At 34.4% G+C, this 21,482-nt stretch overlaps 1 protein-coding gene across 3 annotated transcripts in view; it reads left to right on the top strand.

Annotated features, from left to right (window-relative positions):
* The window catches only part of MTMR2 (myotubularin related protein 2), a 102,684-nt gene that overhangs the window by 34,477 nt on the left and 46,725 nt on the right, over positions 1–21,482 (top strand). For all 3 annotated transcript variants that reach the window (XM_012743903.3, XM_076002452.1, XM_076002453.1), the window contains one exon: positions 19,196–19,271. In XM_012743903.3, coding sequence (XP_012599357.1) covers positions 19,196–19,271 — 76 coding nt within the window. The remainder of the gene's footprint in view (positions 1–19,195; positions 19,272–21,482) is intronic.

Raw genomic sequence — 21,482 nt, 5'->3', positions numbered from 1 at the left:
ACTAAATTGGAACTAATGGATCAACACTCATGTACACATATGTTAGTAAAATTCAGTGGCAATCAAGCAGGTGTTAGGTGGGAGGAGGGAATGGATAAATTCACACTTAATGGGTATAATGCATACTGTTTGAGTGATAACACACTTGTCACTTTGACTCAAACTGTATAAAAGCAATTCATATAACCAAAACGTTTGTATCTCTGTAACATTCTGAAATAAAGAAAAAATTTTAGGAAAAGATCATCCTGTAAGTATCATAGAAGATAATATTATGGGTCGGGTGATCATACATGCAAGTTTGTCTGGAATAGGCCTCTTTTATGCTGGTTGTTCCTTCAGGTTAAATGTGAGACACAAGTGTCCTGTATTATATGACTACCTTAGCGCTAGGTTACACAGGGAATCTGTTAAAATTGTATATCAATTCTATGCTGCGATAGTTGTTTCTCTATATCCCCATTAGTGCCTTGCTAATTCAACATCTTTCACAACTTAGCAGGACTCTCAGGGAATTGTATTAAGTGAATGAACAGAGAGCTGTTAAATTAAGGAGAAGATGGTTTTAGGCAATAAAGGTTTACTGTCCTTTCCATATTAGAGTGCCTAAAGGGTCAGAGAAAAACAGAAAACTAATATGTTAGGCTATTCATTACTCTGTTTCCTCCTTTTTAAAGATATCTTTAATTGTTAAGTATATATTTGCTTGATTTATAGTCTTGTTTTCAATTTTTGTAGGCAGATGAATGAGTAACAGTATATTAAAAGTGCAGCTTGATTTCAAATGTATGTATGCCTTTTTGGGGGTTGTAAGGTGGGGTGGGGTAAGGAGCATGTGCTCCTAATAGTTGAAAAGTATCTAGCCTGCTACTATGATAGATATTTTTACATGCCTCATCTCTTTTAGCTTTCCCAACAATCTTGTGAGACAGTTACTATTATTCCCATTTGACGAATGAGAAACCTAATGGAAGGAGTGAGTTAAATCCTGTTCTTAACAGCGTACAGCTAGGTGTTGCCCTTATTTTGCCTCAGGTCAGTCATACTCCTGTATAGCACATTTCTAAGAGACATGATCCTCCCGTAATTTTGCTGCTAAGCTTTTTCAAATGCTAAGTGAGATTTCTTAATTAATAAGGAATATCTTTTATACATTATGGGGGGATGAAAATAGTGGGTTTCAGTCTTTTTTAATGAATGAGAAATGCTTTTCTAAATAATCATAAAAAAAATTTTGTAATAAAATTTGATTTCCTCTCAATTTTGTTAATTGATGATGTTTTGCTTTTACTGTGTATACCTTTAGCAATCATAAAATGGTAGTGTGTTAATTATAGGTGAAACTAACTGCAGACAGCTGTGTGTTGCTTTTTACTGACCATGATTTGGCTCTGTGTGTGTTGAGGGCTTTGGTATAGTATTTTTGGAAATCATCATTCACAGATGATTTGAAGTTGGTTAACCTCTAGGCTTCCAGTTCTCCACATAGCCTCATTGCTTTTCCCTGCATGGAGTCTTCACATTTTATATAAGCTCCTTTAGTAACTGCTTTAAAATAGAAGTGTGGAGAACATAATGCATTGAAAGGCTAATATAATTTCATTAAAAATATTGTGTAGGTTTTCTGCTATAAGTACTGTAAATGGCACTTTCTTGAAAGGATAGTATCTTAGTAGATTAACAGCTATATGCGAAAACCTTTTTTATTAAGGATTTTGTATTCAAACAAGACTTGTTGCCTCTGCATCAATAAAACAGAGTGGAAAATCGATTGGGGGATGGAACTAGTCTTGATACCTTGAACTTTTGTTTATTCAAGTGGACTTATATTTGTATTACTTTTTTTTTGCCTTGCTAGTTTGTTATTGAAAAAAGGTCTTATATAGATAATCCAGTAGATGTGTTTCTGAAAAATTTAGCACAAATTCAAGCTTTGTAATTTGAATTGTGCTTTTTCCTAGTTACATAGAGTGTTTTCACTTTGCTTCATTTATTCTTCACTTGGCAGTAAAACTTACTTGATTTCATTTTAAAGCTAAAAAGTAGAATTCTTTTATACAGAATTTTTAATAATACAGTTAAAAAATAATTTATTTCTAATCTTTTTTCTTTTTAAACAGATGATCTTGCTCTGTTGTTCAGGCTGGAATGTAGTGGCTTGATGGTAGTTCACTCTAACCTTGGACTATTGGCCTCCAGAAATCCTCCTGCCTCAGCCTCCCAAAGTACTGGAATTACAGGCATGAGCCACCATGCGTGGCCTATTTACAAGTTTTAAAATTAGTCTTTCTTTAAGTAGAACATATTTCTGATATTTGCCACTTAGTGGAAATAAGAACCCAGGGAACTATGTCTGGTAGTTTATATTTGCTCCCTGCAGAATAAATCCCATTAAATATAGGATTTTAAAATTTAAATGCCCAGCTCTACTTATTTATTAGTTGTTATTTATATAACGTTGGGCTTTAATTAAAGTATGTGCCACAAATGGTAGTGATTGAAAGATAAATTAAAAGTCAAGCTATGTAGTATTTCCTTTCTTTGTGAAGCCTGTGAAATGGCACTTACGTCAATGTTTGTCTACAATTGAGACTATAAAAATGGAATTGCATTCTCTCTTTTATGTCTTTATTTTAGATATTTTATGTACATATATGAGATAAAGGGTATAATATTTTGGGTTTTGTACTTAATGCTTTGCCTTATCTTAAAATATTTAATAGGCTTAATAAAACTAGGCAAAATCTCTTCAGGATTTTTGTTACATTATGCATATTTCTTTATGAACAAAAGGCCAGAGATAATCAGGTTATTTCATATCAAGAGGGTGTCCATGATTGTGATATTGACATGTACTGAAAATATGCTGATTTATTCAGGATGAGTTAAATCTCATAGAGCATATATCAAACAAGCAATAAACAGTGCCTGTCACACATGACCAGAAAAAAAAAATGATTGAAGTTAGCACTTATTTATGATTAATACCACCACCTCCTTTACCAGCATCAACTTATAAGAACCTAGATTGTAAAAAAAAAAAAACCAGCTTTAGCCGGATAAAGGACATCCATCAAAACAACACAGTTGTTGAAACCTCATATTTAATGATGAAATGTTACAGGCATTTCCTTTAAACTTAGAAACATGATGATGATTGCTATCACCACTTTTATTTAATATTATTCTGGAAGTCCTAGCCAGTAAAATAAGAAACGAAAAAATGGTCGGGCGCAGTGGCTTATGCCTGTAATCCTAGCACTCTGGGAGGCCGAGGCGGGTGGATTGTTTGAGCTCAGGAGTTCAAGAGACCAGCCTGAGCAAGAGTGAGACCCTGTCTCTACTAAAAATAGAAAGAAAATTACTTGGACAGCTAAAAATATATAGAAAAAAATTAGCCGGGCATGGTGGCGCATGCCCGTAGTCCCAGCTACTTGGGAGACTGAGGCAAGAGGATCACTTGAGCCCAGGAGTTTGAGGTTGCTGTGAGCTAGGCTGATGCCATGGCATTCTAGCCGGAGCAATAAGAGTGAGATCTGTCTCAAAAAAAAAAAAAAAAAGAGAGAGAGAGAGAAAAGAAAAATTAATGATATAAGAAATGAAAGAAAGAAACAAAATTTTTATTATTATAGATGATTGTCTATATAGAAAACCTAAGAAAATCTATATGCAAACTACCAGAACTAATTAGATAGCTCAGCACTGTTGCTGCATACAAGATAACTTTAAAAAAGAAATCATGCTCCTGTACCTTAGCAAAAATATTTAGAAAATGTGATGCAAAAAGGATTCCAGTTACAAGAGCAACAAAAGTACATTACTAAGGAACAAGTCTAATAAAAAATATGTAAGAACTTTATGGAGAAAGTTATCAAACTGTATTAAGGATCCTAAAAGAGTATCTAAATAAATGGATGACTAGTCTATTCCTATAACCTGGAGATGTAAAATATTTTTAAATCTACCTGTTACTTGAATATAATCTAAAAAAATTAATATTTACCCAAACAAAATGGTAGAAAAATAAAAATAAAAAAAATTAAATTCAAAAATTTGTTTTGCAGAATTTTGCAAGATTTCAGGTGATCCTAAAATTTATATGCAAGTATAAAAGGTCAAGATTACACAAGAGGAAAAATGAAGTGGCGGGATTCACCCAATTAGGGTTAAAGCTAAAGTAATTAAAACAAGAATAAATCAGTCAAGTTTAGGAATCGACTTGTGTTTGTAGGAACTCTGTATATTACAGAGATGGTGTGACAAATCAGTGGGGGAAAGAATGAACTATTTGGTAATCAATGCTAAATTAGCCATAAAAAAAAGGAGTTGGGTTCCTACCTCATACATATGGAAAAATTGAATTTATTAGATTAAAAATCTAAAATTGAAAATCAAAACTTTAAAATTTCTTAGAAGAAAATGTATGAAAATATCTTTTTGGTATTACAATATCAGGAAAAATATTTTAAATAAGACCTATAAGTATTAATCATTAAAAAAAGATTATTATTTTTATTGTGGTAAAATTTATTGACTATGACACAAGACTCTATATGCAAAGACTAAAAAGAGAAATCATATTTTGGAAAGTAGGCTTACAAAGATTACATGTAATTGATAAAGGATTTGTATCCAAAATATGTAAAGAACATCTCCAAGTTAATAACAGAAAAAGCAACTGAATAGAAAGCTGAGAAAGGATATGAACAAGAAATTCAAGGAAGTATATACACAGATAGTTAAATATACTTAAAAATATTAAACCTCACTATAATCAGGGATATGTCATTTTTAAAGCAACAAAGAAAAATCCATCAGATTAAAAAAATTAACAATTAGGATAATACCAGGCATTATTTGAAAAGTAGAACAATGGAAATTCCTGTACAGTGCTGAAACAGCCACATCAGAGAGAAATATGATAGTATCTACAAAAGCTCACTATTCTTAGCTATTCCAGTTTTACTAACATAGAAACTCACATATTTATTCCAGGAGACTTAAACAAAGATTTCCACTGTACATTATTTGTGTACATGATAAATGTCCATCATTTGGTAATAGATTAATAAATTGTATATTCTACAACATACTGATATCAATCTAGCTGTCTATGTAAATACATAAAACATACTATATATTGATTATAGACATATATATAGTTGAAATTTTTTGTGTTTTTTTTCTTATTTAAGTATAATATATTACTAATTTTCTATCAGTCCTGCCCCCAAAAGGGGGGTGTGAAGAGTGTGGCCGGGAAAGAGAGAAAATAAACCATTTTAAGATATTTCCAATGTAATTAAGTAGTAGGCTGATTTTTAAATAATTTCCAAACTGTATTAATTTCTTGGTAGTTTGTCTCACAATAACTTTCTTGGAAAATGTCAGTCATTATGTTAAGCTTATGAGTTAGCTGAGCTTGAACTGAGAAATTTGGTGCCTCCAGGTATATACAGTCCTGTGTCATGAGATACATAGTTTTATAGCATCAATAAGCAATCAGTGACTGTTGTGATGAAAACATAGCTTAGGGAACAGAGAAGGCATACCATTCTAAAGCAGTCTACAAACTAAGTTAATAGAAATTAAAAATATTTTTATTTATTTATTTATTTATTTATTTTGAGACAGAGTCTCCCTTTGTTGCCCAGGCTAGAGTGAGTGCCATGGCGTCAGCCTAGCTCACAGCAACTTCAAACTCCTGGGCTCAAGCAATCCTTCTGCCTCAGCCTCCCGAGTAGTTGGGACTACAGGCATGTGCCACCATGCCCAGCTATTTTTTTCTATATATATTAGTTGGCCAATTAATTTCTTTCTATTTATAGTAGAGACGGGGTCTTGCTCTTGCTCAGGCTGGTTTCCAACACCTGACCTTGAGCAGTCCGCCCGCCTCGGCCTCCCAGAGTGCTAGGATTACAGGTATGAGACACCACGCCTGGCCAAAAATATTTTTAAATCCTTATAAAAATGCTTGGGAAGTGTTTATAAAAACAAGAATTTAAAGAAAAATAAATTTACTGGAAATAAAAATGAAAGAGTATTAACATAAGCCTCTTCAGGGTGGACATAACTGCCTTGTTCCCTGTTGTATCCTTAAAACTCAGGATCTGGAATGTACTAGGTACTCAGGAAAAGTTTGTTGACTGAATTAGTGGAAGAGAATGAGAAATATTATTTTCCTCTTTATCAAATTGTCATCTCTTAAAAATGCTCATTTTCCCCTTTACTTTTCATTCTTTATAGTCTTCTAGTTCTTATGTTTGATAGGCTTGCCTTTCTGTAATTCAGCTAATGCAATACTGTGAGGTTAATCTTCCTCTTTCATTGCTTTTATAATGTCACACCCCTGCTTAAAAATTTAAGGGGTTATTTTCTTATAGTACAAAGTGCAGACTTCTATTCCTTACATTCAGGGCTTGTCACTATCAGTCCTGTCACAGCTATCACTTGCTCCCCACCTGTTCCCAAACTAACCCCAGCTCTAGAGAGATTCTTCTTACAGTCTTTTACACATAGTGTGCTCATTCCCACTTCCATCCATACTGACTCATGCATCTGGAATGTACTTCCTTCTGCTTTTCTGTGAAATGAGTCACAGTCAGCCTGTTAATTACAGCACTAGCCCGATTTTTGATCTTTGCAGCCCATTATGATCTTCTTATGATCTTTTCTCATAGATATTCAGATAAAACTTTAAAAAAATTAAATTATATGAAGAAACTTTGGAAGAGAACAAGAAAGCCAGTCACTAATTCATCTCCTTTAGCAAAGAGTTACCCAAATCCGTTTGAACATTTTCAGAGTTGTTTTATTATTTTCATTCTTAATAGGGAAATGACATTAATCCAAATTCTAAATCTTCCCATTTTACTGAAACTGTTCTCTCCAAAGTTACCATTAACTCTTGTTTACAAAATTTTGTTTCTTAATAGCATTGAGGGGTTTTTTTACTATCAAAGTAATATAATCTCATAAAAATTTATTGGAAATATAGTATAAACAGGAAATAGAAACAGGATTAAGGAAAAATTTAAAATCACCAGTACTTCTACCACCTAGAAATAATTACTGTTAGTATTTGTTACACAGAAATTCTTTTCCTTAGAAATTTCTACTGAGAACTTTTACAGGTACAAGATTGGGTATCAGAGTAAAAATTCCTCATCTCTATTCACCACAAAGTTATGATATCAGCAGTTGTCTAGGCTAGTAGGCAAGGAGGGTCATATCTCCTATTCTCTTTTGTAGGATATAGCATGGATTATTTGGTTTGTAATTATTTTGGTGTGATTTATAAATATTTTGCAGATGTTATCAACCCCCTTAAGGCTTAAAAGCTCTGAATGTGTTAAAAATTTTAGTAAAAAGAGCCAAATAATTATAATAGAAACATAAGTAGAGATTATTTAAAAATTAGGAAGTATGAAAGATGTCTATGTATATCTAATATACTCATGATACAACAGGAATAGTATTGCCTCTATTCAGTGATAGTGAGGAGATAAGGAAAAGTTTCCTTTCTACGTGCCTAAAGGATATTTAATTAGGTGGATCACTTATTAACATGATGCTAATGCTGGAGAAGACATTTCAGACTAAGCATAGTAAAAGTGCTGTTGGTATAACTTGTTATAAGTCATAGATGGTTCCATATAATCATCTTTATATATATAGAAAGGCACTTAATAAAGGGCATTTGACAAAATTCAACCTCTATTTGAGATTTAAAAAACTTTCAGTTAGAAAGGAATAGGGGATACTTATGTAAACTTTGTGCTTAATATTGAAATATTAAAACCCTAGAAATAATCCCATTAAAGAATAAGACAGGGATGCCTATTATCATGCCCATGTTATTTAGTATTATTTATAAGTACTATCTGATGAAATTAGTTAAGAGAAATACAGGAGAGGCATATTATTGAAAAGAGAGACAAGATAAGCAGTATTTTTACCTGGAAATCAAGAAAATCAAATGAAAATTATTAGAAAGAAAGACTTTAATCAGGTGGCTAGTTACAACAAAGAGCTTGGAAGTTATCATTCTGTTCTAATAACAAATAAAAAGCTAAACATGTTGAAAAATTAACAACCTTTCTTAGATCTGCCACTGTCACAGGGCAAATAGCTGATTGAGAGAGACATGCAGATACATAGAATCACCACTTACAGGAGCGAAACCCACCAGTGGAGACCTTTGCAGGAACAAGTAGCAGGGTAGGAAGACTTTAAATGGTAATTGATGAATTGCTGTAGTCTCAGTGTGGAAAAGTCTGAGAGTTAAAAACTCCAGGGGTCCCAGTCTCACAAAAGTAGGAGGAATGTAAAACTACTTTTGTGAGTTTTACGATCAGGAGCTCTACGAAATTCTCACAATGAAGATTGACAAAAACCTGCTTCCTGCAGGGAGAGAGGAAAAAGCAGACATTCTGAAATATACCCAGAGCATTCTGTTCTTAACATGGCAGAAGAAACTATTTTACCAGAGTGTAACCTACTGGGATTTTGTCAGAGCCTAACTGACCTGAAGGAAGGGAAATGTCAAACTGCAGCCCTCTCTAGTTTTCTACATGGGGAAAGGGAAATACAAACTCGAGCATCCACTAGCCATCCTGTCTTACCTAAGGGGGCTGGGTAGAAAATGGAGAAGCATTCGTGAATGTCACAGCCCAGGGAACAGGCTCACCAAAAGATAGGAGCATGGGGCTGAACCACAGGGCCATAGAATGTTTCCTTTGTTTCCCTTTCTCCCACCCCCACCCTTGCCACCACATCACTGAAGTCCTGTTTACCTCAGTTCTTTTTACCTAGTACATCATGTCTGACTTCCAACAAAAAATTACAAGGCACACTAAAAGGCAAAATTTTGTTTGAATTCATAGGTTTCTTTTGCAAAAATACTTATAAAACATGAGGGGAGGAAAGGTTCTATTTATAATTACAATTAAAACTATAAAACATCTAGGAATAAAATTAAGAAATATGCAGAAATTATATAAAGAAACTTTAAAACTCTGCTGAGCAACGTAAATGAATACTTAAATAAATGGAAAGACATACCTTATTTTTAAGCAGAAAAAATCAATATTGTTCAAATTTTAATCCTTGCTTATTCCGTAAATAATATGGTTAAAATCTGACAAGATGAATCTCAAGCTTGTAATGACAAAAGTCTGGAAATAACATAAATGCCTTCAGTGGCTGGGGTGGGGGAGATGGTTATTTAAGTTATTTTTATGGTTGCAACTGAATACGTGGCCTGAAAGAAGTGGATTTGCATGTGTGGATATGAAAGATGTTCAAGATAGGTTAAAAATCCAGTGATAGAACAGTGTGAATAATAACTTCCCACCTGTTGGGGATAGTGGGTGGAGGGATAGAAGAGGCTATGAGTACATAAACAGGTGATTAGTTAGTGGCAGGAGGAATAGAAACAAGGAGACAGGTTTGGAGGCTGAATATTTCCAAGTAAAAGTTAATGAAGGGCATATATTAGAGTAATGGCATAATGTCTGGTAAAGTACAGATTTGATTTATATATATATACACACACACACACATATCAACATAATGTATATGAAGCTGCCTGAATGTTATCACCTTGGAAAAGTTGCTTAACTTCTGTAAGAGTCAATTACCCCATTTATAAATGGGTTTAAGAATACTATTTATCTTTCAGGAGTGTTGGGAGCACTAAATGAATAATGATCGTCTAAAACCAGTGCGTTAACTGGGCCAATTCATGATGATATTTTCTTTGGTGTGAGGCAAAATGAAAGTAATTGAGATAATATTGTATTTACTTATCTTCTATTTTATTTGTTTTTGGTAGATAATCTATTATGAACCATTCTTTAATATAAAGAAATGTCCTTTAATATAAGATTTTATCCTAACTTTTTGGTTTTAAAAATCTTATTTTTTTAATGAAATGATGTTGTTATAGATGGTAGTTGTTATTTAAATGTTCTCAATACTAATAATAAAAAAAAATCTGCAGCCCTGTGTCAATCCCCTACAGTTCTATTTGCATTTTGACTGGTGTTGAAGTTCAAAAATTTGAGGACCTCTGAAGTATACCTCAGAAGAAGACATCAGAAAGTATAGGGCTAGTGTGATAAGCAATGGGCATGAAAAAGTGGGGTTATGTTAGGGGTATGGGAATGGAGATGAAAGAGACATGATAGGAGTTGTAAGTAAATCGAATATGGGAATTGAGGAAGCAGTAAAATATGACTACACTGATGTATATAATAATGTGTTATTCTTTAGATATACAAAATTTCTTGTAGAGGTTTTTACAGAAAAGAGAAGGAACTTTTATTAATATTTACCAGATTTATTTATGCAAGAACATTTATTGAATTGATGGTATCTTGTCAAGAACCATTACATACTTGACATATTATCTATGTGTTTCAGGAACAGCTTGTATTTTTTTTTTTTTTTTTTTTTTTTTGAGACAGAGTCTCACTTTGTTGTCCAGGCTAGAGTGAGTGCCGTGGCGTCAGCCTAGCTCACAGCAACCTCAAACTCCTGGGCTTGAGTGATCCTTCTGCCTCAGCCCCCCGAGTAGCTGGGACTACAGGCATGCGCCACCATGCCCGGCTAATTTTTTTTATATATATATATCAGTTGGCCAATTAATTTCTTTCTATTTATAGTAGAGACGGGGTCTCGCTCTTGCTCAGGCTGGTTTTGAACTCCTGACCTCGAGCAATCCGCCCGCCTCGGCCTCCCAAGAGCTAGGATTACAGGCGTGAGCCACAGCGCCCGGCCTTTTTTTTTTTTTTTGAGACAGAGTCTCACTCTGTTGTCCACGCTACAGTGCTGTGGCATCAGCCTAGCTCATGGCAACCTCAAATTCCTGGGGTCAAGCAACCCTCCTGAGTAGCTGGGACTACAGGCATGTGCCACCATGCCCAGCTAATTTTTGTTTTCTATGTATGTTTTTTTTTAGTTGGTCAATGGATTTCTTTCTATTTTTAGTAGAGATAGGGTCTCGCTCTTGTTCAGGGTGGTTTCGAACTCCTGACCTTGAGCAGTCCGCTCACATCAGCCTCCTAGAGGGCTAGGATTACAGGTGTGAGCCACCACACCCTGCCCACAGCTTGTATTTTTTAAAAAAATACTAGACTTTATTCTTTTAGAGCTATTTTAGGTTTACAGAAAAATTTACTGGAAAGTACAGAGAATTTCTACGTTACTGCCTCTGACCCCAGTTTCCCCTATTATTTGCATCTTGATTAGTGTGGTTCATTTGTTACAATTGATGAACCAATATTATACATTATCATGACTGAAGTCCATAGTTTGCATTAGGGCTGATGCTTTGTGGTATACTATAGGTTTTAATAAAGTATAACAGCATGTATTCATTGTTACTGTATCACTTAGAATAGTTTCAGTGCCCTAAAAATCCCCTTTGCCCCACTTACTTGTCCTTCTCTCCCTCTGTCTGAACAGCTGGCAGTCGCAGATCTTTTTTCTGTCTCCATACTTTTACTTTTTCCAGAATGTCGTGTAGTTGGAATCATCCAGTATAAATAGCCTTTTCAGACTGGCTTCTTTTACCTAGCAATATGGTTTTAAGTTTCCTTCATATCTTTTCATGGCTTGATAGCTCATTTCTTTTTATCACTGAATACTATTCCTTTGTATGGATGTACCATGGCTTGTTTATCCATTCACCTACTGAAGAACATTTTTGTTGCTTCCAAATGTTGACAATTGTGAACAGCTTGTATTTTAAGATTAAAATTTGAAAGTTTTTCTTGATACTAGGTGTATTAGTTTCTTAGGGTTGCTGTAACAGAGTGCCACAAGCTGGATGTCTTAAAACAACAAAATTATCTCTCACAGGTATAGATGCTAGAAATCTGAAATCAAGGTGTTGGCAGGGTTGGGTCCTGCCAACCAAGAAGGCTTTGAGGGAGAATCTGTTCCATACCTCTTTCCTAGCTGCTGGTGAAGGCCAGCCATCTTTGGTGTTCCTTGGATTGTAGATGCATCAGTTCAATCTCTGCTTCCATTTTAACATTGCATTTCCCCTGTGTCTTGACATGGCCGTCTCCTTGTAAGGACACCACTTATACTGAGTTAGGGGCCCACCCTGCTCCAGTGTGACTTCATCTTAACTAATTCTATCTTCAACAACCCTATTTCCAAATAAGGTCACATTCTGAGGTACTGGCAGTTAGGACTTCAACAACTTCTTTATTAGAGGGCACAACTCAGCCCATGGCAAGAAATGATGCTTTCCACACAGTTCTTCTTTAGATATTCATCCTTCCTTCTTGTTGTTGAATCATCGATGGTGATGTAATCTTGTCCAGTTTTTGGTAATTGTGGTTTCATCTGAAAACCAAATTGTTCTTGACTGTGTCATAAAAAGAAAGGGCTTCCCTGTGTTCGAATTTGGATGTACTTTTAAATGTGTAACCAATAAGATCTATCCCACATGCCAGTCTGTGGATCTACCCTGTTAGGATTTTTGTGTGTGTGGTTCATTTGCCCACTTTGTGGTTTGTTAGTCAAGTTGTATAAAACGTAAAATAAAATATAATTGATGTAAATAATTTTCTTTAGAATTATCCAGTGAAAAGTAAGTTTATTATTTTTTTCTTTTGGATTTATATAAAGAAACTGGGGAGGATAGTTTATAACTTTTATAGACTCATTTTTTCCTTTCAGATAATTATTATTTAGTGTTTTGCAGATTTCAGAAAAATTCTTTCCAGTTTTTCTACCATCTGATCATTCCTTGTGAAAATTGACTCATAAACTTGCCAACTTCCAGGTCAAGGCTTCTGAATTTCCTTTATAGTAATTTCCTAATTGTGCCTGGGAAGGGGGAGTGGAGAGAAAGGGAGGGAGAGAGAGGAAGAGGGAGGTGGGAGGGGGGGGAAGAGGGAGATTAAAGTCACATGGAAAATTACTGAGCAGTTTGAAAATAATTTGTTGAAGAGAGCATGGAAGAAAATCAGGGTTGGGAGAGAGCAAAACCAACCTGATTATATATTAGGAATTAAAAATAGAATTATAAATTTGAATCTTGTGGGTTTTTTCTTTATAAGTAAGATTTTAATAAGATTAATGACTCTTCTTGATAGTAAGAAAGGATTAAATGTTGTATTAAATGTTGTTCTGTGTGAAAGGATTAAATGCTGTATTAAATGTTGTGTAATCAATCAGACCTATTGATACAGCCAGAGCTCAGAGGCAGACAGGGATCTAATGCATCTGATTGGAAACAGGTTGGATACTCTGTTGGTAACATTATTTTGGCCCAGTAAGAGAAAATGTTTAATGTATTCCAGGGAATTTCTCTAGCAGTGAACTTCTCCTCTCATATCTAAGGGTTGTATAACTTATTCTCTACCAAAAGTATTTCTATGTGAAAGCAGAAAAACCTAATGGATCAGTCTGGCTTTGCTTTCTTAATTCTTCAACCCCAATTATTGGAAGGTAGGCCTCTGGTGGTAAGTTGCCCCACTTGTTTTGACCTCACTTTATTTCTTCATTGAATCTGCATTTCTCTTTTCTTGCATTGCTGACATATTGAGATACAATTCCTTTCAAGTAAAATCATCAAGTATTATTTATACAGTTGGCTTCTGTTTGTTTTAAAAGCCTAGGGTCAAATTTGAGCACTTTTTCCAATGTATCATATTCCTCTTTATTTCTACTGCCACACACTAATCCGGGATTTTGCTATTTCTGTCCTAGATTATCATTTCATTTTTATCATATTCAGTTTTGTGCCCTTCTTGACTGTGCCATCTGCCTCCATCAAAGGCCTGTAGTGACTTTATTTTTTTACATGACTGGTCAAATTTAAAATTCTTAACTTCCTTTCAATATTTTGATATAAAAATTTCTGAATATATAACCAAGTTTCTGCCATTAACATTTCATTCTACTGTACTTGTTTTTATCTCACATGCTTCACCTGTGAATCCTATCCCTTTATCCATCCAGCCAGCCAGCTTACTTTTCGATGCATTTCAAAGTGTAAATTGCAGGCATCAGTACATTTCCAACTGACTACTTCAGCATGCAAATCATTAACTAGAGCTAAATATTATATATAGTTTTTCTTTCAATATAAAATTTATATCTAATGAAATGTAGAAATCTTAAGTGTATATTCTGTGAGTTTAGAAAGCATAACCCAAATCCATATTAAGAACTTGGTATCACTCCAGATAGTTTCCTCCTGCCCTTCTCAGTCCACACTCCCAGTTCACCCCCATAGCAACCACTGTGCTGAGTTTTTTTTCCTACTATGGATTAGTTTTTCTGTTATAAAATTTTATATAATTGGACTCATACAATATGGACTGTCTTGCTGAAAGCTTCTTTAGTATAATGTTTCAAAATCCTTACTCTTTCTTTGAAGCCTTTCACTAGGATACCCTAAATTTTCACTCCATTTTTATTTCTCAAGCCATCTCCTTTATTCTCTCAGGCAAACATTAAAGTTTTTTTATTTTATTAATTTTCCCAAGTTGTACCAGACTCTTAGAATATTCCTGCTGTCTCCTCAGCCTTTATAAGTATTGAAAGAAAGGGAAAAGATTTGCTGCTTTCTTTAGAATAATCAGGTGCTTACTATTCTGTAGCTAAATCTAGAATTTAGTAATTTAAGAATCAGAAAGAGAGAGAAAGATCTGTGGTTCTCTGTGTGACGTGCTGTCTCAAGTATTAATCCCTTGTGCATTTTAAAGCACATGAACAAAGCACCATGTGAATAGGCTGTTGTGATAACAGTGAAAGCTTCTGTTCGTACTTCTGTTAAGTGAATAATAAATTCACATGCTTCTTGACTTACGATGGGGTTATCTCCAGATAAATTATTATAAATTAAATATCATAATTTGAACGATCATTAATCAGATACTGTGTTTCTTACATTTTAATGGTATTTTGCAAATCTATTTATGATACAGTTACCTTATTTCATAGTTACAAACCTATAAGGTAGATATTAATATTATGTTAATATGAATGATGATACTAAGACTCAGAGAGGTTAGTATGGTGGTAGTGAATGAAGGGGAAGTACTTAAGAATATGAAACCTGCATCTTCACCATATACCACAATTGTGTATTTTAATTTTGATTCCTCTTTTTTTAGCTAATTGCAGCTTAAGGTAATTTGTTTTTCTTCTTTCAAAAAAGGGACTTCTGGGTTATATTTTCTGAGACCTTTATATCTGAGAATGACTTCCTGTTGCCATTAAATACATTACAGAAGCATTTTCCTTCACAGCTCTGATGACATTTTGTTATTATCTTCTAGTATATGGTATTACAGATAAATCTGAAGCTAGCCTGATCTTGCTTCCTTTGAAGGTAATTTCTCTTCATTCTTTTCCTGCCTATATTTTTATAGTTTGTTTTTTAATTCTTGTAGTTCAAAAAAGTTTGCCAAGGCGCACCTAGATGTCTCTGTTCATTGATTTTGTGTAGAACATTGTAAACTAGAAAATATTTATTCTGTTCATAAGCATATTCTTCAGTTATATATTGGATTTTTGCTCTTATTGTTTTGATTTTTTTCTTTTTGAAAATAGAATCTTTTTTTTGTTATTTTTCCTAATGATTTTATCTTTGTTCTTTTCCTTCAAATTCTTACAGCACTTTTCATGTTTCCTCTTAACCTTAATGTGGTTTTCTGAATAATCGATTCAATTCTTTACTAACTCCATACAGATTTTATTTCTGCTATTACATTTTAAAATTTCTTTGTAATCATTCCTTATTTCACTGATTTTTCTTATTTCGGTGTGACTCCCCTTGTGGCTCTCTATTCCTAATTCTTAGGAAATATTGTGTATTTTCTTTGGCATATGCCAAGTACCTTATACATGCTTCTACTAATCTCTACAGGAAATTATTTTTCAGAAGACTGTTTTTTTTTTTTTTTTTTTTAAGCTTTAGGCTGATATTTACTTTGTCAATAATCTTTTTTCTAGGCCCTATTTTTTTTCTTCTGTTTGATTAAGGTTAGATTTGTTCAGAACCACTGTTTGTCAGCAACACAGGGTCTGGATTGCCCTTGTCCCTGCTCTGTTCACTTGGGTGCTTTTTGGAGTTCTTTTTCATATCTTCAGCTGTAGAGTGAGTTGTTGATAAATAACCTCTAGTGTATGCATATTGTTAAAATTTTGTCATCTAATATAGCTCTGCTGGACAAAGATGAGATCTTGCATTGCTTCTATTCATTGCCTTGCTCTTTGATATTCTGGTCAGGGAGAGTGTAAGAAAGCCTATAGTTCTCAACATGTGCTACTTGTATGAGTTTTCTGACCTCTTTTCTCATTTTATAAAACGTTTACTTATCAGGATTATACTTCCCATGTTACTGTGAGCCTTTGCCAGAACAACTCTCCTCTCTTCTATATACAACACAAATATTTTCTGGGGGTTACAAGTTCCTTCTGAATATGGAAATACAGAAGGAGAGGAGGTTATGGGGAATAGTACTGTAGCAGCCACACGGAGGTATACCTGTGCAATATAGGAACTACAGCCCAACTTTGTAAGTGACATAATCTTTATATTTCTGGGTGAGGTGCAGACTAGGGGAAGGATAAAGCATCTTCCTGGGTGATCTTTCACCTGTGCAGCATCGTTTGACTTTTTTTCAGTGTACTGTGTGCTAATTATTATTGGCATTTTTAAATCTAATTCTCTTGCTTTCATAATTAGTAGAAATTATTAGCAGATTCTGGCAATCAGTTACTATGAATTTTTATTATTACTAATAGTCAACACTTATTAAGTACATCTTATGTGACAACACTGATATAATTACTTAAAATGTGTTAGCTCATTTAATTTTTATAGCCCTATTGTATGATATCATAATTATTATCATTTTATAGATGGGGAAATTGAGGCTTAGAGAAGTTGAACACCTTACCTAAGAAGTTTTTATTTTGTCTCCCTCATCTTCATAGGTTGGTCCTCTCTCTCTACCCCTCTTCTTTCCTTCTTTCCCTTCTTTTATGACTACACAAAAGACTGGCAAGTATATAGCATTAGAAAAAGATGACCTTTAAAGTTAATTTGTTCTTTGTAGTTCTTCATTATTGGCCTTAGATGAGCATTGGACTGGGGCAATAATGTCTGTCTTTTTTGTCTAATCCTCCCTAAGCCACTTTCTTAAACTAGGGCATGACTTGATCATCAGGAAGAGTCAGATTCATTAGATTTGCACTGCCTGATACAGGGCCCACTAGACATGTGGCTATTGAGCACTTGAAATATGGCTAGTCTGAGTTGAGATGTGCTGTATAAAATACACCCTGGATACTGAAGGCTTAAGTATAAAAAAAAAAAGAATGTAATTAAAATCAATTGCCTGTTTCTACCTTTTCGAATGTGACTACTAAGTGAAAATTAAAACTTAACGTACATGGCTCATGTTATATTTGCATTGTGTATTTAAAAGTGTATAAGGTATGGTGTCTCTTCTCTAGGAGTCTGGTAGGGAAGAGGACTGAAAGGCAGTTAGAGAGGTGTGGTAAGTGTGAGATAGGAACTCTCGCAGACGAGACATCTAAACCCGTTTTAAAACCCTATAAAAGGTGAGCTTTAAGGCAATGGTAGTACCTTGTCTTTTCTTCTCTTTTACCTTTTATTTGAGGTCTTTAAGTCTACTCTTTGGAAGAAAGGAAATAAAGATCAAAAGCTAATTGAAAAATGGTTGGAAAGTCTTTTTTTGTGGTAGTATTGGCTCATAGTATAATGAAACCTATCAAGGTTTAAAAGGCCTGAATCTGCTCACAGAGGCCACTGCTCTTTTTCCTGTCCCCAAACACTGGCTTAGACAACCAAATGTATGGTAGTGTCATTTGCTAAGTATGGAACACAAATCAGCTTTACTTCTACTAAGTTCAAGATACCTGTGGTACATCCAGATGGGCATTGACATGAGGCAGTTGAATGTATGGAACCAGAGCCTGAGAAAAATCTCTGCTGGCTATATAGATTGAAGTAAGTTTAAGTCATGGGTAGATATGACATCGTCAGGAATTGAGTGAAGTGAGAAATGAATCTAGGACAAACTCCTGAGGAGGAGCAGTGAGGGTGAGGAAAAGGAACAGGAACGTAAAGGCCGTTGGCAAAGAATGGCCACTGGCAGAGAGGGAGGAGGTTAGCCAAGATTGTGTGCTTTCAAGAAGCAGTAAGTATAGACAGTGTCAAATGTGGTTAGGAGATAAAAATAAAGACTGAGAAATGTCTATTGTCTTTAATAATGAAGAGGTTACTGGGGAGAGACTACGTCCCAGATGGGGTTGGGTTAGGTGGCAAAGCCAGATTGCAGAGGGTTGAGGAATTGATGGGATTAGAGAAAGAAACTTATTCTTTGGTAATGAAAGAGGGAGGAGAGAGGAAGGCTTTGGGTAGCTATAGAGGAAATATTTAGCATATGACAACTTAGAGTGTGTGTTGTGTCTCTTTTCTGAGTTGTAACTCCTTTAGAAAACTGTGTTTCTATATCTGCATTCTTGGGATATGATGCATCCTTCACAAGGTAACTACTCAGTAACATTTGTTATGATTTTGATTTATTTAACACCTCTTTTTCAAGATTTTTTATTAACATCATTTCCAAATTCTCTAAACATTAGATCTACATGAGCACTTAATTTTATCCAAGTTTAAAAGCATTATGGCATGGCATCATGGCAAGGGAATGGGCTTTGGAATCCATTGCAACTATAATTCGCATTGCGTCTTTGGCACTTTAGCTATGTGACCTTGAACAAATTAGTTACTACTTTTGGCCTCTTTTTCCTCATCTGTGAAATGAGGATATAACACCTCCACTATTGTCAGGCTGTTGTAGGATTCAGTGTGAAAAGTTGTAAAGTTTTTTGTGTACAAATGTAAAGTGTTTGGATATGAGTTAGACACTTAGTAAATGCTTTCTTGAAAAACAGTAACTTCACATATTATACATGCCTGTATCAAAATAGCACATGTACCCCATAAATATACACACCTATTATGTACCCATAATAATTAAAAATAAAAAAAATTAAAAATAAACAAGTAGTGTATATGATCTGATGTTATAATTTGAAATAAGAGCATGCATACTCAGTTGAAATTTGAGTGAAAAATTCACCTTTGAATAAAAAAATGTTTCTTTTCTTGTTCTCTCCCCCAATCCAGGTCCTGAGGGAGTCTAACAAATTAGCAGAAATGGAAGAACCGCCCTTGCTTCCAGGAGAAAATATTAAAGACATGGGTCTGTAATGGTATTTTTTGTTTAATTTCCTTCTCCTTTCTGACTGTGCAGACTGTTCAGTACTCTCAGCATACAGAGAACAAACTGGCTGTCGGAGATGCCTCCTGTCTGGCAGCACCCATTACCTGCAGCCCCCTCAGCCTCTCAGTGCGTTCTACAAGTCAAGGCCTGCACCTGTTGGTAGTGTCTGTGTTTGGACTATTGGGAAACAGGCAAACTGCTTATTCTCTCCTAAAAACCTTCTAAAAAAGTTTGTTTTACTTTCTTTGAAAGTAGGTGGCTTTTTTTTAACTGTTGTTGAATTCTGACTAGGGAAATTTTATTATTTTCAATTTTTATATTCATATACTGAATTGCCTAGATAAAAACATTGAATTGTCACTTTATACAAATAGTTTTTTTTAAAACATCTTCTCTATTGTTTGCCTCCTTTATGTTTTTCTTCTGTGAATAAACTCGGGTCAATTTTGAAGTGAAATTTTTCAACCCAGTTGCATCTATTTGTATGTAGATGCCTTTCTCTGTCCAGCCTAATTAACTTAAAATATGGACTGGACACTGAAAATGAGCATATACTGTGTGTGTCTCCTTATGCTTTTGCTTTGTTTCATCTGTGTAATAATTAGCAAATACTCAGATTTTGAGAAGTAAAGTAACATGTTAGGAGAATGAAGTAAATGATTTCTTAAAGTAGATACCATCTTTCATATTATTATCAAACATAATTTTTTTAAAGAATTTAAAAATGCTTACTTTTTCTTGGCTAGGTGTTTTTCCTTGTGTGAAAATAAACAAGCTAAAGGGGGATCTACCCTCTAAATGGATTATTATTACCTACTAAATTTAGCTTCTTAGCACTTAGCATGGTATTTGTCTCTTCTTGCTCTTGACTCTTGATTGAATAACTTGCCAGTCTTTTTTTTTTTTCCACTTAGCCTTTTGTATACATACACTAAGCTCTTGATCTGCTGAACTATTTACTGAGTTAGATATATATTTTCAGTATTGGCTATTATGTAATGTTAATAGTTATCATTATAGGGTACTTAAACTGTCTCAGTCATTCTCAGAGTAATATTCTGAGAAAGATATTAGCCCCATTTTGTAGATAAGGAAACTAAGGCATAGGGAGATAACATGGCTAATAAAGTTATATCTAGCATTGTGACAGTTTCTTTTTTCCTATTCTGAACCTAATGCCTATGCTGCTTCCACTATGATATATGGCCTTATTAAAGACTTTTGGGATACCACTGAGTCTCATTTTTTGGTTCCTCTTCCTTTAAAATCAACATTCCCTAAGACTTCACCCTTGACCTATTTCCCTTTTCTTTCCTATATATTTTTAGTTGATCATATCTAAATTAGTAACTTCACCTACCATGTATCAGCTGATGACTCCCAAGTTTATGTTTTTAGTCTAAACGTTTGTCCTAATACATGTAAACAAATGCCTGTGTCTTAGACATATGCCCTTGGATATTCCATAGGAACCTTATATCCAACATGTCCAAAACTGAAATCATCATCTTTAACTCCAAACTTACTCTTTTTCTTGCATTCTCTCTCTCAGTTGACATCAATACCAGCTGTCCATATTCTCAAATTAGAAATCTGGTTGTCATCTTAGACTGCTCCTTTTTTTGAACTCTTAACATCCCATCAGTTACCAGATCCAGATCTGAAGGAGTCAGTCTCTAAGAATTTCACAAATTTATCTTCTTTTCTTTGTTCATGAGCACTAGGTATAATATTTCTGTATATTAAGTGAGATCTAGGCTTGAGGTCTGTGTTTGAGAATAATCAGCACATGGATATTAGTGGAAAATAGGATGGGGGTGGGAAATAACTAAGAGAGTGTATGGAGTGAGAAGAGTACCAAGAACATAGCTTTGGTAAACACTAACATTTTATAATTATATGGGAAAAGAGGAACAAGGCAGGGAAATTGAAGATTGGAGAGAGCCAGACTATACACTTTGTTCATATCTTTGTTAGATTATGTACTTTATTTCCCCACTGTTGTATCTTGGATTAGGTTATTCTTTTGCATTAAGTACTTTGTCACCATCTCTACCCATATAAAGGATACCTGCCATTGGGGGACAATTCTGATGCCTATATTCCTCAAGCACTTCTCTGATCCTATGGTTAAATGTATTTTCCATTCTCTGTATTATTTAGAATACTTAGAATAATTAGACACATGTT

This window comes from Microcebus murinus, chromosome 4, assembly GCF_040939455.1.
Source record: "Microcebus murinus isolate Inina chromosome 4, M.murinus_Inina_mat1.0, whole genome shotgun sequence".
Classification (NCBI taxonomy): domain Eukaryota; kingdom Metazoa; phylum Chordata; class Mammalia; order Primates; family Cheirogaleidae; genus Microcebus; species Microcebus murinus.
This window is presented reverse-complemented; position numbering and strand designations above follow the sequence as displayed.